General features: G+C 42.5%; 1 protein-coding gene across 2 annotated transcripts in view; it reads right to left on the reverse strand.

Annotated features, from left to right (window-relative positions):
• mgst2 (microsomal glutathione S-transferase 2) overlaps nucleotides 1–18,036 on the reverse strand; it is a 55,735-nt gene extending 37,699 nt beyond the window's left edge. The window contains exons 1-3 of one of the 2 annotated variants that reach the window (XM_048621052.1): nucleotides 17,841–18,036; nucleotides 9,592–9,691; nucleotides 4,085–4,155 (exon numbers count right to left, since the gene is read on the reverse strand). In XM_048621052.1, the coding sequence (XP_048477009.1) occupies nucleotides 4,085–4,155; nucleotides 9,592–9,691; nucleotides 17,841–17,898 (229 nt within the window). In that variant the 5' untranslated portion in view covers nucleotides 17,899–18,036. The remainder of the gene's footprint in view (nucleotides 1–4,084; nucleotides 4,156–9,591; nucleotides 9,692–17,840) is intronic. The other variant, XM_048620991.1, reaches the window with a different exon arrangement.
• Nucleotides 18,037–18,965: the final 929 nt, after the last annotated feature.

The following is an 18,965-nucleotide window of genomic DNA, read 5'->3' on the forward strand; positions in this document are numbered from 1 at the left end:
AAATGGTTTGCGACTGGGAGGTGCAGTTGTTTAGTGCGAACTGAGCTACATCGGGGAAACCAAGCGGAGTCTTGGGGACCGCTTTGCAGAACACCTACACTCGGTTCGCACTAAACAACTGCACCTCCCAGTCGCGAACTATTTCAACTACCCCCTCCCATTCCTCAGATGACATGTCCATCCTGGGCCTGCTGCAGTGCCACAACGATGCCACCCGAAGGTTGCAGGAACAGCACGTCATATTTCGCTTGGGAACCCTGCAGCCCAATGGTATCAATGTGGACTTCACAAGCTTCAAAATCTCCCCTCCCCCAACCACATCCCAAAACCAGCCCAGCTTGTCCCCACCTCCCTAACCTGTCCTTCCTCCCCCCTATCCCCCCCTCCCACCTCAAGCCCAAACCCCATCTCCTACCTACCAGCCTCATCCCGCCTCCTTGACCTGTCCGTCCTCCCTGGACTGACCTATCCCCTCCCTAACTCCCCACCTACACTCACCTTTACTGGCTCCATCCCCGCCTCTTTGACCTGTCTGTCTCCTCTCCACCTACCTTCTCCTTTATCCATCTTCTTTCCGCCTTCCCCTCTCTCCCTATTTATTTCAGAATCCCCTTCCCCTCCCCCATTTCTGAAGAAGGGCCTAGGCCCGAAACGTCAGCTTTCCTGCTCCTCTGATGCTGCTTGGCCTGCTGTGTTCATCCAGCTCTACACCTTGTTAACACAAATGCACAGTTATTATTTCTCCTTCTTCCTCCCTCTGCAGCTGCCAAATCAGTTCAGTGTTTTTTTTTTAATTTTCTTTTTTACGCAGCTTGGAAAACGAATATAAATTTTAAGATGCTCCTTCGCTGCCCGCTGTCCTCCCTCTTCTTTATAACTTATATTTGTCTTTCCAATTATTCTGTTTTCTATCACAAAATATCCATATTTTTGCCTTCCTTCTATTTGAGTTTTGTTACAGCTTACTGACCGAGTCCTTGCAAGCATAGCTCTAACCTCAATATAGATAATTTTCTCAGAATATGCAGACAACATGGCATTGATTAACAGGATTTAACACACTCATTCTTTCCCTTTAGACACAGATATCCAGAGACCTTACATGCCCTGTTAAAAGGCTTTGTTTAAGATCAAAGTATAAAGTAATTCTGCACAGTTGAATACTCATACCTCACATCCTAAGCCCCAGACTGTGGTGCTGTTTGAATGAATTATCATTTGAAAAGTCATGCATTTTACAAAGCTTTTAGTAAAAGTTACGAAAGACTCAAACAAAACACAACTACTTGATAACTTGGTGAGAGGTGCATGCAAATGAACTGCGCATACCAAAAATCCCCAGATCGCTTTTTTTGACCAAGGCAGTGCTAGCTGATCCCATTCAAAGTAGCAGTCCAGGTGCTACAGTTATTCCCAAAATGGGTCACTATGCTGTAATGTGAACACACAATCCTTTTTCTCACCATTGAATTTTCCCAGATTGAGTGACAATACGATCACACTCTGAAATACAACCCCTCACCAACACTCTGAATCCTTAAATGGTCTGCAACACTTCTAAATATATGAACAATAATTATTAAAGTAACAGAATCAAGATCCATATATCAGCAGGATTCTTCAGGAGGATGATAAGAAAAGAGAGAGTGCAAAGTTGAAAAGTTCTGACAAACTGTGTCTTTTTCCAACAATATTTAAATTTAGTACAACAAAACTTGGGGACAGCACAGTGGTTAGCACTGCTGCCTCACAGCACCAGCGATCCGGGTTCGATTCCACCCTCAGGCGACTATCTGTGTGGAGTTTGCACATTCTTCCCATGTCTGCGTGGGTTGTCTCTGGGTGCTCCAGTTTCCTCCCACAGTCCAAAGATGTGCAGGTTAGAGTGGATTGGCCATGCTAAATTGCCCATAGTGTCCAGGGATGTGCAAGCTAGGTGGGTTAACCATGGGAGTTGCAGGGTTATCGGAATAGGGTAGGGGAAGTGGGTCTGGGTAAGATGATGTTTGGGGGGTTGGTGTGGACTCTATGGGCTGAATGGCCTGCTTCCACACTGTAGGAATTCTATGAAAACCTAATTTTAATCATTTGAAGTGTTTGGTTGATGAACTGTCCTCGAGTATCTTAATCAAACCTTCAATTATAATTTCAGCCTGTAGAACATAATTTGCTTCTATACTTCATAGGCCACATGACAATTCTAAAGATTAATCTCTTCAACAGACCCGGTTAACAATAAATATCTTACAAATGTCAGAAAAACTTTCCATAATCTCAACAATTTTGTTATATTTCAGTAATTCTTATCCCTTTGGTGATAGTAAGTGTTAATTCGATGGTGTGGGGAGAGGATAGAAAGGAGTCACATCTGACAGTCTGAGGAGTTGACTGAACTTGCCTGAACTGTAGAATGACAAAACTGCTGGGCATCCTACGTTAAAGATAGTTATCTACTGATGTTTATTCAGCTTTCACATGCTGACAGGGCTCAGCAATTCTTCAATGAGATCAGCAGCTGTCACCCTCTAAGTATGTAAGCAAGCCTTGAAGAGACTTTTTTCCTGGTAGGGATTATTTGAAAAGTTTACATGGAGGCAATAGTCTTCTTACAACAATTCTTGTAGATTTGCATTTGCAAGTTCTCAAAGGGTCGCTGGTCAAACTGTGTTTCAGGACGAGCTCAGGCAGTGACATTTGGCAGCACCTTCCATCACAGTAACATCACAAGTGAGGCTGATCTGTCTTTGTCTGGTGGCTACATGTACACTTGTAGAGGTTTGTCCTGAGCAGCTCCATGATGCAGGACTCTGTGCTATACGCTCTGTTCCCTGGGACGCACTCAGAGACAAACATCTATTGTGCCTTGGGGCGGCACGGTGGCTCAGTGGTTAGCACTGCTGCCTCACAGCACCAGGGACCCGGGTTCGATTCCAACCTTGGGCAACTGTCTGTGTGGAATTTGCACGTTCTCCTCATGTCTGCGTGGGTTTCCTCTGGGTGCTCCAGTTTCCTCCCACAGTCCAAAGATGTGCAGGTTAGGTGGATTGGCCATGCTAAATTGCCCGTAGTGTTGAGTGATGTGTAGATTTGGTTGGTTATAGGGGGATGGGTCTCAGTGGGATGCTCCAAGGGTCAGTGTGGACTTGTTGCGCCAAAGGACCTATTTCCACACTGTAGGGATTCTATGATTCTACAACCATCAACCCAGTGAAAGACGCTCCTAGGCTGCCCAAAACTAGTTGGTCTTCCAGAGCAACAAATTGGCATTGACAGTGTTGCAAACTGGTACATTCCAAGGTCCAGGACTATGTGCTTACGGAGGCACTCAAGTTTGGGGTAGCCTCTGCCAAGGCACAGTGGGGAAATGACACTGCCTGAGGTCTTTCTGTCAAAGTTAAATGAGGGTGCATTCAGTTATCAGACCCTCCCTGTGCCTCAAAAGTGTCAATATAACCTTGCACAAGTAAGAAATGCCTTTGTTTGTTGTACTGGATACAGTCAAACTCTTCATATGCTACTGTACAGAACCAAATTGCTTTAGTGACGATGTGTGTGTATAATAACGTATACTTTTGAAATTTAAAAAAGTCTGGTGGTTACATGTATGTAATTATATCGAGAACAGATCACTGAACAGAAATCAGGCCAAATCTTTTCCAGGTAGCCCAGGTGCGCTGAGGCTAGCAACATTGGTCAGCTGCTAACTGGGCTGAAATTTGCTAGATCAGCATTAACTAGGGATGGAATCCGAGACTTGTCTGCACTACACTGCTCAGTATCGCACTGGCTGCAATGTTTATCCACTGAATCATGTTGGGAACTAAGAAAATTTAAAGCTATTTTTCATTTTCTTTCAATCTCCCTGTTCCCCACAGATCTCTGCAATACTGCTATAGAAGATGGTGGAAGGGAAACCACCATGTGTCATAATACCTTCAACGTTATCTCCTTTTAAAGGAAATGATGAAGAAACTGTTCAGCCTAGGCCTCACAGGCAATGATTGCCATGCAAATGAACTGGCTTTATTGAAGACCGAGTGCAATATTTGGGAATACCACTTTTTAAAAAAACATTACAGCTCACCTTGATTAAAGAACAATCCAGAAGTCCAAAATACAACCAAGAACACGGGATAGAATTCAACAGAGTTCTGCCTGTAGGGATTTAAACACAAAAAGCATGAAATCATTGACAATGGATGTTTCCAAAATATTCCATTAAAATTGCTTTGAAATGTCCTCCCCCAAAAGTTCTCCTATTCTCCACACCTCAGTAATGATCTACTATAACTTCTTCCATCAGGCAGAAGATACAGAAGCTTGAACACACGCACAAGCAGGTTCAGGAACAGCTTTTTCCTGGCCATAATGAGACTGATGAATGGACTCTCTTGCCTCAAATAATGCTGATCTTGCTAATGTTGATCGTGCCTCATGCACACCCTGCACAATATAACCTGCAGGCCTCTGTTTAAGTCTTTTTGATCTATACATCCTTTGCTTACTATGGTCTGCCTGTATTTGGGTACATGTGACAATAAATAAATCAAATAAGGTGCTGAATCATGCTGGAAATTACCTCCATGCAATTCTGATGAAAGATGACAGATCTTAAACATTAAATATTTATCCCTCCCACCCCGCCAATGCTATATGACCTGATAACTGTGATGCAGTTTAATGTGTAAAAGTAAGAGGTTATTGTTTTGGCAGGAAGAGTAGAAAAGCAGAAGAGCAGAGTACTATTGAAATGGAGAGAAACTGCAGAATGCGGTGGTAGAGGGACCTAGCTGCTCTTGTACACAAATCCCAAACAGTCAGCACACAGATATAGTAACAATCAAGGTGTCAAATAGAATGTCAGCCTTTAGCGCAAGGAGAATGAAATATAAAAGTATAAATGTTTGGCTTCAACCATACAGGACTTTACTGACATCTCATCTAGAATACAAGTACAGTTTTGATCAACTTACCTAGAGAGGGATATATTTGCATTGGAAGCAGTTCACAGAAGGTTCACTAGGCTGATTTGTGGAGTGAGGAATTTGTCTTATGAGGAAGAGTTGGAAGAAGGACAGGTGATCTTGTTGAAGCATGAAGGATCCAGCCATTGCTTAACAGGGTAAATGCTGAGAGGATGTTCCCCTTGTATCTAGGGCTAAAGGGCATAGTTTCAAAATAAGTGGTCTTCCAATTCAAATGGAGAGGAGGAGAAATTTCTTCTCGCAGAAGGTCATTAATCTTTGGAATTCGCGTCCTTAGTGAGTACAGCAGGCTGTACCACTGAATCGATTCAAAGCTGAGTTAGACGAGAAGATGGAGGATTTTGGGGGTGGGTAGGAGAATCAACTTAGGCCACCCAAATCAGTGATGTTACTGAACAGAGACCAGGCTGCAGGAGCCAAATGGCCCACTCCAGCCTCAATTTCTGGCATTTTGCTTTTATTTCACCTGAATCTAAGAACATCCAAGCTACTGATTTACCAAGGCAAAGAGAGGGAAGAGGTGGAACTGGAATTCTGTCCAGCCTGATTCTGACCTCACCATCCACACACACGTTCCTATTTATGAAAAGAAATTCCAGCTGAGATTTATTGCTCTGCTTATAACTTCTCCCTGAGAAAACTCTTCCCTCTTAAAAAAAAATGAAGCACAATTAAGCTATGAAAGTGGTTGTATGCTACAGTTCACTCAGAGCCTGAGCTGCAGCAGTACCATGCACTTTCTACGTGTGTGTTGTGACCTGGAACCTGGAACCTGAGATAGTGCTGCTAGAGGCTCCAACTTTCCTTTGAGTTCGTAACTGAAGACGAATCCCTCTCCCATTCTTACCAACTGCCATTGGTAGGTGCTGGATGAACGTGCAGCTTGATATTCAGTTTTTTTGGCCACATTAACAATGCAGCTTCCTTGGGCCATTTAGCTCTGGGGTGGGGCCCAAAGCCAGAGCTTTTAGAGGAAGGTAACTGCACTACAAGGATAGGGTGAATAGCCAAAGTCTTTTTCCCAGGATAGGGGGTCCAAAACTAGCTGGCACAGGTTTAAGGTGAGAGGGGAAAGACTTAAAGGGACCTAAGAAAAAGCCTTTTCACACAGAGGGTGGTCCATGTGTGGAATGAGCTGCCAGAGGAAGCGGCGGAGGCTGGTATTCGACCACGTTCTCTGGGCAGCTCATTCCATACAACATTTAAAAGGCATCTGATGGCCACATGCTCTTCTGAGGGTCAGTGTGGACTCAATGGGCCAAATGGCCTGCTTCCATACTGTAGGGATTCTATGATTCTGATTTCACCAGAAATTAAATTGCCCTTTGAAGATAAAAAATGCTACTGCTTGTCATTTTAGTAGATTTTAAAGATTTTAAGTCAAAAAATACTTCCTTTTTAAAAAAAGGGTCGGATAAGACCAGGATTTCCATTTCTGATCCCTATAGAATTTATTTTTGCTGATATAGCACATATACAGGTATCAGGTAGGGGTGGGGTCAGGCTTGGTTGTGACGGCCTCTACAGGTGAATAGTTCTCTTGCAGCTATTATCTAGGTTCACATGTAAAGAGTGGACATGTAGCTAATCTGATGGATAGCTGCTAACCCTTCATGAATTAATATTTCTGGACAAACCAGTAGTTTTCTGTTGGAAGGAGGGCAAGGAAAGGGCAAACTGAATTATTCACCTTGATGATGTGTAGCACTAATTTATGCCTCTGTTATTTGAGCAAGCAGCCATCACAATACAATTGCACACAAATGATTCATGTTCATGCGAAGTCAAATCTTATGTTGTCTAAAGGTTTGCGCTGAATTATTCACCAACACCATATCATTATATGGATATGCCTCAATTAAGGTAAAGGGACTGACTGACATTAATTATTGGCAATCAAAGGTTGTATCTGTAAGCAAATAAAACCTCTACTTTTTTTCCCTACTCTGAGTGGAACAAAAGGGAAGGTTCTCTCACAATGTTTTATAAAAATAAAATCGGTTACAATAAATTCCCTGACAACATATGATCTCTGCCTCCTGTCCAATCTCAAGCTCCATATCTTTTACGTCAGGAAAGTCAAATACTTCTACTGCCTTAACTCCAGACCATATCAGCTCATTTGTCACCTCACTTGTGCCTTTGTCTAGTTCAAACTCAAATATCCCAATGTTTTCCTGGCTTGACGCCTATCCCTGAAACTTGAGTTCAAATAGACATGCAATGGCAATGGCCCCTCTAACCTTTCAATGCTGCTCGTGGCTTATTAAAGTGTGGAGGGTCTTTAAAATGGCATAGCCATGCAAAACAACATGGGACCTTAAAGGTCCCTACGTGAGAACCTACAGGGTGCTGTATTGCTCCTCAGCTTAGGGGGAACATAATGACACTAACATACCCTCAAACTCATCCTTTGTACTGCCCCATCATGCACCCTTCCTGCCTACCGCCAATATGATGTTGACCATCCCTTCTAAATCAGTCTCTCCTTGGCCAGGCATCTGCTTCTAGCCCTGAAACACCATGGAAGAGTTTATTCACAATGGACCTAGCACATATAGGGAGCAGACTACATTTTTCTGTAATATAGTAACAAGTTAGCAAACTGGCAGAAAGCTCTCTTTATGAAAATGTCAAACACTTCCAGTAACACCACCCTACAATTGGCTTCAATTCTCAGCAGAGGGAAGTGGAGGGTGAAAGGAACATCTGCCAAGATCCTGCTCTCTACTGTTATCCCCTGGATCTCTAACCCAAATGGAAAGTATATGCATTTGTTGATATTGGTCGGAGCAAGACCAGCTTCAACAACAACTTATTTATAATTGCACCTTTTACATAACAAAATAAAGGACATTTCCATTATAAGTAACATTATAAAACAAAGTATGACACTGGGCCACAAAGTAAGATATTAGGCCAGATGGTTAAACATCTTAAAAAAAGATTGAGAGGTGAAGTGATGGAATTCTACAACTTAGTGCTTAGGTAACTGAAAGCATGGACAGCAATAGTGCAATATTTATAAATCTGGAGTGCACAGGAATCTAGAATTAATGCAGCACAGATATTTTGGAGGGTTGTGGAGTTAGACGGGGTGTCAGAGATAGGTAGGGGCAAAGCCATGTTGGGATTTGAAAACAAATATGATCATTTTAAAAACAAGACGTTGCTAGATGGGGCACCAGTGGAAGAAAGGGAATACAGAAGTGATAGGGGAAAGCGCCTGGTTGTGAGTTAAGACATGGACAGAGTTCCAGTTGAGCTCAAGTTTACAGAGAGTCGAATGGGGAGACTAGATGGATGTGTGTTGAAATAATAAAAGGTAACAAAAGGTGTAGGTTAGGATTTCAGCAAAGGATGTGCTGAGATGGGATGAAGTTGAGTAATGTTATGGAGGAGAATCAGCATTCTTTAGCTGGCACAAATGTGGTCGGAAGCTTATCTGAGGATCAAGTGTGACTCCAAGGTTGCAAACAGACTGGCTTTATCACAGACTGTTGCCAAGGACGCAAGTAGACCATAGCCAGGGAGTGGAGTTTGGAAGGTATTTGAAAACTATTGCTTCCATTTTCAAAGTACTTCTTTGGAGTAAATTTCTGCCAAACCAGTACTGGATATCAGATATGCAGTCTGATAGTTTAACAACAGTGGAGTAGTTGAGAGATGTGGTAGTGGTGATGGTGGTAAGGTAGAGCTGGGTGTCATCAGTGTACGTGTGAAAACTCTTGCCATGCCTTTGGATGATGTCACTAAAGAGCCAAAGACAGATCATTTGCCACTCCAGAGGAAATGATGTAGAGCAGGATGAGAAGCCACTGAATGCCATTCTCTAGCTATGATTAGATAGATACAAATAGGATCAGTGTCCCCTATTTGGGCAACAATGAGGAAGGGCTTGGATGAGGATAGTGCGGCCAACCGTGAAAATGGCTACAAACAAGTCAGAACAGCTGGCCGTGATGTATGTCTAAAAAGTTACTCAAAGATTATTAACAATGCTCATTAAATCAAGAATTGGGACGGGTATCAAAGCTGAAAAGCACAAGTCAATACTTTCAAGAGAGGAAGATAAAGAAAACATTAAGAGTAAGTGGTTAATTACTTAATATAACTGAAAATATGTTTGAGAGTCTGTCTTTGTTCTTGCACAGATTGCAACTGTTTATGGACTACTTATTGTTGTATTGGCTGCCAAATACTAGTCCTCCCCGACCCTATGTGACCTAGTGTAGTTCAGTCCGAGTCATTGGGAACTCTGAGCTACAGTTCTGGCTGGCCAGAGTCATGAAATTGTAGTGTTGTTTACAATGTTTACATAGTACAGGTCTTGCTCCTCTCCAGGGATGATGTCAACTTGAAAATCCTGCTAATTATTTAACTGCGAAAAGAAAAACCCAAGATTGATTTATGCCTAACAAGACAGTTAATTAAGAAAAATGCAGTAAGAACTTCCTTTGTTTTTTTTTAAATTGATGAAAAAAAGTCTTTAAATGACCACACTAAAAGCTTAAGCACAATTTCATTTGGGAATAATTGGAAGAAGGAAATCTTCAGTCAATTTCTCAGATTCAATACATATTATAAGAGGCTTGAGTAAACTTACTGTGCACGAAATATTCTTTCAAAATCAGGAGATCCTGTAACTGATGGTGGAGCGATTTTATACCTCTTCCTAGCACTTCCTACTTGCTTGGCAAAATATGCTGCATATACAATGGAAAGTTTATTTCAAAATGCAGACAGTATTAAACAGTATACATAAAAGGAGATATGCTGGGACAAAGATTTAAATACACCGTATGACAATACAAAATATGTAGACGATAGCATTCTCATAGTCTAATGCATGCTCCAAGCAACTTTTAATACATTAAATGACTCCAAGTTCAAAGATCAGAACACACAGCAGACCATTGAAAGTGATGGTATTGCCTGATGAGAAGCAAATGGGCAGGATACAAGATTCACTACTGGTGTGGATTTTATAAATCATGTAGTAAATAGAGGTTCATTCACAGCAACACACTCCCATTTGAACCAACTTTTCAAACCAAATTTGACTTGAATAAAAATGGATTAGATATTTAAATTAATTCCTTTTGTCTTCAGCCTCATATCTTCTTGTTTGCAGCTCTTTGTCATCTTGCAATAAATTTGCTTGCTCTATAAACCTTTCCTGATGTTTTGAGGAACAAAGACAAGTAGGAAATAAGCTCGAATCAGAGATAGTAGGAACTGCAGATGCTGGAGAATCCGAGACAACAAGGTGCAAGGCTGGATGAACACAGCAGGCCAAGCAGCATCATAGGAGCAGAAAGGCTGACGTTTCGGGCCTAGACCCTTCATCAGAAAAGGGGGAGGGGCCTACACTCACCTTTCCTGGCCCCATCCCCGCCTCTTCGACCTGTTTGTTTCTTCTCCACCTATCCTCTCCTCCATCCCTCTTCTATCCGCCTCCCACTCTCTCCCTATTTATTTCAAAACCCCCTTCCCCTCCCCCTTTTCTGATGAAGGGTCTAGGCCCGAAACGTCAGCCTCTCTGCTCCTATGATGCTGCTTGGCCTGCTGTGTTCATCCAGCCTTGCACCTTGTTGTCTAGGAAATAAGCTCACAGTGTGGAGCTGGAGGAACACAGCAGGACAGGCAGCATCAGAGGACCAGGAAAGCTGACGTTTTGGGTCGGGACCCTTCTTCAGAAATGACCCGAAACTTCAACTTTCCTGCTCCTCTGATGCTGCCTGGCCTGTTGTGTTCCTCCAGCTTCACACTCTGATCTCTGACTCCAGCATTGGCAGTTCTTACTATCTCTAGGAAATGAGCTCAACTCTGTTCTGTCACTGTTGTTCCTTTTAATGGACCAATGCACAGCCAAGTCACAGAAGCATTAGCCTAAATCAGAGAGATGAGCTCCACTGACATAAATTGATGTGCCCCAGATTAATTAATAGCAAAGGTGAATTTCGTCCACGTATTTCATTACCAAACTGAGCCCTTTCCTTCCAATTTTGTCCCCAGGCCATTGTCTCCCAAATAGGGCAACTTGCTCTGCATCATAAGTAACAGCTATCTAACACTGACTGCTATCAACCTATCACCCTTTGTAGCTCCAGTTATACCACAAACTATGGCAGTCCATATGACATGAGGGAGCCACAGTTAGCTCCGGCCTGGTCTTCACCTAAGAACCATATATGTACATTACCAGCAGGGGCCACTGCTTAACAAATAGAAGCAGATATCCTAGTTTAAACAGTCTCCTCTCTCTGAGGGTTGTGAAACCCAAATGATATTCACACCCACTGTTGCCCAAGAGACAGACTAATCCAGCACAAAGAAGCAACTGAATTTTTGGCCTTCCTAACTAGTTCTAAATGAGTAACGTGACAGGTGTGTATTTATCGACTGATCATTCTACAAATATGAAGGAAAGAGAAATGCATATAATCTGTGAGGTCAATATTGCATTGTACTGTTGTATACACCTACTGGAAATTACACTTCATGTAATCTGCTTAGGACCTCTAGTGGTCAACATATGGTATTGCAGTAATATGCATAAGGCACAAAACATTTTAGAAATGACATCACAGACAAACTAGTGAAACATTCATTTTTACACACACTCTGAATTTCCTGACTTGAACCTATTCACATTTAGGACAGGACATTTGACTTGGTTTTAAATAAAAACACAGAAATATTGTGGTTTCCTTAACACGGGAGAAAAGTGAAGCTGCATGTTTGGAAATGAAACACAATCCTTTGTTTCATTTCAGATTTCTGCAAAACAATTTCTATCAAAATCATATCATATTTCCACCTTCAGAGACCCCATAATGCAGAATCTGTTTTGCCTTTTATTATTCTTCAATTTGAGGTGCTTCACTTTTCCATAGTTACCTTCAATTGTCAAAGACAAATTATTTCTACCTTAGCTCAGATGTCAACTACCTTCACACTTGGCTGCAAGTGTCTCTCTCTTGCTTTAGATTTATTTACTGATTCTCCATGTTTTCTGTGGGATTTCTTTGTTACCTGGCAAAGTTTGTTTCTATTTTATTTTAAGAAGTATGATCTAATATTGTGCATTTGGTGTCAAAGTGTTGACTACAGCTCCACATCAGCAGAAACAGCCGAACTGTATTGATTACTCAAATCCATGCCACTAGCGGATCAGTAGGTTACAGGCTATCCCAGGATGCTACCAACTGATATAAACTAACGTGGCAGATGAGAATTATCCAAAGTTTGACTTGTGTACATTGCTGATTCCAACCAGAGGGCAGGTGGGCAACTGCTAGGGATCAAGTGGTGGGATACATGCAAAGAGCAGTACTATATGCACAATCAGTACTTAGTAATCCATTGCAGAAAACTACCCTCAATAATGTTGTTTGATGATCTGATGGGATTTCTTACACTAAAGTTGACTAGTTCACCATATAGATTCATCCACAAGAAAAAAAAATTCCTTTGATGAGATCCATGGAGTGATCCTTGTATATGAATGGACTGTAATGTGAGTCCACTCAGAAAAAGGACTGGACGAGAATGACAAATAAATACGAGTATAATCAACATTACTGTACATAGATCTTGAAAACACAGTCACATCATTCTAGTTTCAGGTCACAAAGATCTTCATCTCAAACAGACACATTTTTGACATATAGTGAGTTAATTTCAAAATACAAGGAGCATCTATAAAAACACAACTAATGCAACTGGTGAAGCAGTGATAATTTGGGTTCTGAACTTACTCCACCAACATAAAATATTACCCATTACTCTACCATGTGATCATCTAGCAATGAAAATTTTTCATGAGGTTAATCAGCATGGAATTATTGAAGGTTTTATGTTGTGAATATAGTGTGAACTAGACAATTGCTCAAATAATACTATGAAACTACGAGATATTGAATCACACATTGAAGATCATGGGATTACTGCTCCAAATTGCTCACAAAGGACTCAATCTATGGTAAGATACGAAGGAATGGTTTAACATTTTCTCTGTAAGAAGGAAAACATTCAGAGGGATATTCTTAGAATTATGTAAGATATATAAAGAGAAACAGGTGGTTAGTCCATGATAGTGTTTATGTTTTGCTACAGCCTCCTCCCATCTTTCCTGATTTAAATTTCGCAGTGTAACCCTCTATTCCTTTCTGCCTCTATTGTTGCCAATCTTCTGAATGCCCAATTGCTGCTCTTTTACACTCATGATAAAGTGTCCTTACCAGCAGTCTGAGAGCAGGCGGAGATTAAAAACTCGACAAGAGAACACTAATTCAAAGACTTCCAAGAATCTCATAGTTGACATCACAATTCTCAATGCATTCAATTAGAGTGTATTGCATTACTTCCGCCACTGCCAGTAAATGGAAATCCCCATCGCAGCTATGTCACTTTGTGAAGACATTACCCAGGAATCAGTTGTTGCCCAGAGTCTCCATTAGGGAGATACGGAAGTCTTGGAGAAATTACATCGATGAGTTCCCTTGCAAAGATCTAGCTAAAACAGACAGTCAGGATTTTACAGTCTTGAAAAAAAAACAACAGAAGTGATCTTAAATAATTATTTATTGTATCTAAGTTAACCAGTGTGCTCAAACAAGAAATCATAAGCTAACTTTATGAAAAGACAATTTTGGGCTGATGTGAAGAAAATTTCCTTACGTGAAGAATTGAGCACACTTGGTATGGTCTTTCAACAAAAAAAAACACAAGAATCCTACACCTTCATTATCCACCGCCCCACTGTTACCCCACCGTCCCCTTGCCTGAAGTCAGGTGCAGTCCCCGATTAAACTTGCTAACTGGCCTACATCAGAATTTAAACTGAGGATTCTGGTTTATATGGTGCAGCTATTCACAGAATAAACCTGCTGATGCAATGAGGGAGCCCAACACATTGCACATATTTAGCACTAATGATCTCATTGGGGGAAATACTTTGGAACAGCTACTGAGTCCAAAAACACAGTCAATTAACTCTGATCATTATTCCAAACATTTAATTTCCATCATGAATACAATTTCAGCTACCTCCACATTTTGGTCTCAGTATTTTCCTCACGGCACGTCCTGATTTCAATTATTAAACAGCAAGACAAAAAAAGAAATATCAGCAAAACAAATATGCAAAAACTTACAGAAGCTAAAGACTGACATTGGTGATGTAAGCTTTGTAAGGGTGGGACTCCTTAGCAGAAGAGATGGTGTGGGTGACTCTCAAATGCAGTAAAAATCTTATGCACCGTGCTGGTGTGACCAAGCAGCACGAGATATCAAAATGACTTGCTTTTCCCTCCTAACTGGGAGACCCTTTCACTTGATTCTATACAAACAGGCCAAATCTAAAATAAAATGTAATTTGTAGACTCATATGCCACGCAAGATTTTCTAATTCAACATATTTAGTGGCATTTTGCTGATTGGGAATTTCTGTCTAAATATAGATAAAACTCCTCTCTTTTTCCTACAATCAATTTTGCTATCGTTAGGGATAGTGGTGTAATGTTCTCTTTTATTGCCCTTTTTCTGCCCCTCCCCCCAAAAAAACATGATCTCACAAAGAAACAACATAGAGATGAGATTCATCCAATGTCCTATCTCCCACTGAATCTACTTTATTTGTCATTTTTGGCTCAGCTACTAAAAGGAAGCCTATACTCCTCAGGATGGAGCAACAGCACTAGGGTCCACTGAAATGCCACAGAAACATATCTATTGATCAGAAAACCAATAATCGCGACCGACCTTTCTCTATTGGTGTTTTAACTCCTCACAAATCTGGTCTTCAAACTGAGGAAGACTCTCATCTACATTCCATCTGGTAAATGAAATGATCAGCAATCTCTCTGCTTCAGACAAAGGCTTGTCTGGCTCAACTCTTTTTGCTCTCCAACTCTCTTCTGGCTGCAGAATCAACCACGATGCTGCAGCTCTGGAGTCCCATGGAGGATTGACCAGGTAAGGATGGCAGATTTCCTTCCTCAAAGGGAATTTGTGAACTAGGTGGGTTTTCATAATAATCTACTGTGGTTACATAACATCATTAGGGCTGGTTTTTGTTTTATTCCAGATTTCTTTCATTGAATTCAAATTTCACCAATATGCCATGGTGGGATTCAAACATTCTTTGCTGGGACTTTGGATTACTAGACCAGGGACATTACCAATACACTAATGTCTCTCTCCTGTTGCAGTTATGAGAAAGCCTTTAACCAGACATCAAATTTATTTCCTTGATAACAAGGTGTAGAGCTGGATGAACACAGCAGGCCAAGCAGCATCAGAGGAGCAGGAAGGCTGATGTTTCGGGCCTAGACCCTTCATCTGAAATTGGGGAGGGGAAAGGGGTTCTGAAATAAATAGGGAGAGAGGGGGAGGCGGATAGAAGATGGATAGAGGAGAGGATAGGTGGAGAGGAGACAGACAGGTCAAAGAGGCGGGGATGGAGCCAGTAAAGGGGAGTGTAGGTGGGGAGTTAGGGAGGGGATAAGTCAGTCCAGGGAGGACGGACAGGTGAAGGGGGTGGGATGAGGTTAGTAGGTAGGAGATGGGGGTGTGGCTTGAGGTGGGAGGAGGGGACAGGTGAGAGGAAGAACAGGTTAGGGAGGCAGGGACGAGCTGGGCTGGTTTTGGGATGCGGTAGGGGGAGGGGAGATTTTGAAGCTTGTGAAGTCCACATTGATACCATTGGGCTGCAGGGTTCCCAAGCGGAATATGAGTTGCTGTTCCTGCAACCTTTGGGTGGCATCATTGCGGCACTGCAGGAGGCCCAGGATGGATATGTCATCTGAGAAGTGGGAGGAGTTGAAATGGTTCACGACTGGGAGGTGCAGTTGTTTATTGCGAACCGAGTGTAGGTGCTCTGCAAAGCGGTCCCCGAGCCTCCGCTTGGTTTCCCCGATGTAGAGGAGGCCACAACGGGTGCAACGGATGCAGTATACCACATTGGCAGATGTGCAGGTGAACATCTGCTTGATGTGGAAAGTCTTCTTGGGGCCTGGGATGGGGGTGAGGGAGGAGGTGTGGGGGCAGGTGTAGCACTTCCTGCAGTTGCAGGGAAAAGTGCCGGGTGTGGTGGGGCTGGAGGGGAGTGTGGAGTGGACAAGGGAGTCACGGAGAAAGCAGATAAGGGTGGGGAGGGAAAAATGTCTTTGGTGATGGGGTCGGATTGCAGATGGCAGAAGTGTCGGAGGATGATGCGTTGGATCCGGAGGTTGGTGGGGTGGTACGTGAGGACGAGGGGGATTCTTTTTTGGTTGTTATTGCAGGGACAGGGTGTGAGGGATGAGTTGCGGGAAGGAACAGTAACTCATATTCCGCTTGGGAACCCTGCAGCCCAATGGTATCAATGTGGATTTCACAAGCTTCAAAATCTCCCCTCCCCCAACCGCATCCCAAAATCAGCCCAGCTTGTCCCCGCCTCCCTAATCTGTCCTTCCTCCCACCTATCCCCTCCTCCCACCTCAAGCCACACCCCCATCTCCTACCTACTAACCTCATCCCACCCCTTTGACCTGTCCGTCCTCCCTGGACTGACCTATCCACTCCCTAACTCCCCACCTACACTCCCCTTTACTGGCTCCATCCCTGCCTCTCTGACCTGTCTGCTTCCTTTCCACCTATCTTCTCCTCTATCCGCCTCCCCCTCTCTCCCTATTTATTTCAGAACCCCTTTCCCCTCCCCCATTTCTGAAGAAGGGTCTAGGCCCGAAATGTCAGCCTTCCTGCTTCTATGATGCTGCTTGGCCTGCTGTGTTCATCCAGCTCTACACCTTGTTATCTCAGATTCTCCAGCATCTGCAGTTCCTACTATCTCTGATACAAATTTATTTCCTTTACCATTTTCTCTATACTTTGAAACAAAACAAACTAAACTCCTTCATGAACCGTTCTGGTATCAAGATTAATCAAAGATGCAGTGATGCCTCCTTTTAAGCGTTGTCTTGTGACAATACAGGAGGCGAGTCAGCCCATCATATCCATGGATTTTCAAAAATGCTATCCCACCTATCCCCTATCCATTTCCCATTGTTCTCTATTTGTTTTCCCTTTTCAGAACGTATCCAATTCCGTTCTGAAAAATACTACCAAATCAGTTTCTGTCACTTTTTTTCTGACAATATGTTGCAGGTCACAATAAGCAGCTACTTTTAAAGTCTGCCCATGGCCTTAGATTCATTTGCCAGTGACTCTAATAGGTACCCTCTGACCTTTCTGCCTCTGGAAGCAACTTGCCTGTATTTAATCAATCAAAACTGGGCATGTTTATTTTCCTCAAAGCCTCTAATCAAATCTTTAAACAGTAGCAACTTCTGAACATCTCACACCTCTAAAGCTATTAAGTGTATTTCCTCTGCACTTCCTCCAAAATTTCACATCCCACAAGCGTGTAGTGCCTAGAATTGGACAGTGTGTAGCTGAGATGTAAAGTTGTTTTATCTGCACATACATAGGTACAACATATATTTCGTCCTGCATTTATATCGTATTCCTCCGCTTTGAAAGCCGGACTAAACTGCCCTCTGCCTTCCAAAATAGGTATTCGTAAACGTGCTGGCTCGTTCACTGCCTTTCACCAGTTAGGGAAGGAGGTATGGGTTACCTCAAGGGGTTCGAGAGAAGGGGAGGGCAAAGAAAAATCAGTTGAGCTGTTCCTCATTATCCGAATAAAACATGCAGAAGTTAATCAAAGGTAGAATTTGTGCTGCAACCGTCCGAACTCACTGACACGGTCAAAGGTAGGCTAAAGTACAGCAAGGACTGTGCATTTGAACAGGAACCAGAAGAAAGGGGGAAGTGATACCTGTTACAGATACAAAACCAACGCCTTACCCTGCTGGGCGACAGATAACAATGAAACAACAGCTAACAAGATATAATCCTTCGCCATGACTCCAGACAACCTGGAATAGCCAGTGACAACAACAGGAACGGTCTCGGGGGTGGGGGGGAAAGGAATGGTAATTTAGCTCCGCCCATGGGAAGCAGTTTCAGCTCCTGCTCTTACAGACACATGATAGACGCTGCTTTATCCCCAAGAGGGAGACAGAGCTTTCCAGTTAAACCATTCAGACAGTGTAGACGTGGTTGAATAAACCATCATAGGGGAAGGAACGCCTCTCCAGAAAACTCTTGTCAGCTGAGCAGGATGGTTCATCAGCGTAATATCCTCTCATTCGCTCCCGTGAAACTGTGCTTCTCCCAAGGATTTCGTCATTTTGCGGATAGAATGGTCGCTGTCTCCACAATTTGGAAGCGGTGGCGGGAGAATGAGATTGCACGTTACGGGATTTACTCTTCTTGTAATAAGGCTACTATTGTTTTATAAAGTGCTGTCTGAATTTCACTGAAACTGATCACTTTCGATTAAAATCTTTTGTTTTCCTCACGCTGCAAACGATTCTACTTGGAGATAATTTACGAAGTCTTTACATTGGTGTACATTTAAATCCTTATATATATTTTTTAAAAACTATGTTCACTATCAAATGCAGAAAATCTGATAAACCAAAGCCTAGTTTCTACGGGTAGAGACAAAAAAAATCTTGCAGGTTGCTGGAATCCAGGGTAGGCAAACAGGAGGCTGGAAGAACACAGCAAACCAGTAATACCCGAAACATTGGAGGAAAGAAGTCAGACGCTGCCTAGCTTGTTGTGTTCTTCCAGCCTCCTGTTTGTCTAGCCTGTTTTCTGTGTTTTTTTAAAAATACTATATCACAATCTGCAGCAACATCTAGTGATTTACAGAGGAACTGCACCACGTCAGCCAATGTCTTTTTAGCCCCAAATACCAAGTTTCAGGACAACGACCTTTATCATTAAGAATCAAAAACACAAATTGCTGGCGAAACTCAACAGTGCTGGCAACGTGTTGGAAGAAAGCACTGTTTACGTTTCTGGGGAGTCTTCATCAGAATTGAGAAAGTAGGAACTGCTGATGCTGGAGTCTGAAATGAC

The sequence above is a fragment of the Rhincodon typus genome, chromosome 1, assembly GCF_021869965.1.
Source record: "Rhincodon typus isolate 14 chromosome 1, sRhiTyp1.1, whole genome shotgun sequence".
In the NCBI taxonomy this organism is placed as follows: Eukaryota; Metazoa; Chordata; class Chondrichthyes; order Orectolobiformes; family Rhincodontidae; genus Rhincodon; species Rhincodon typus.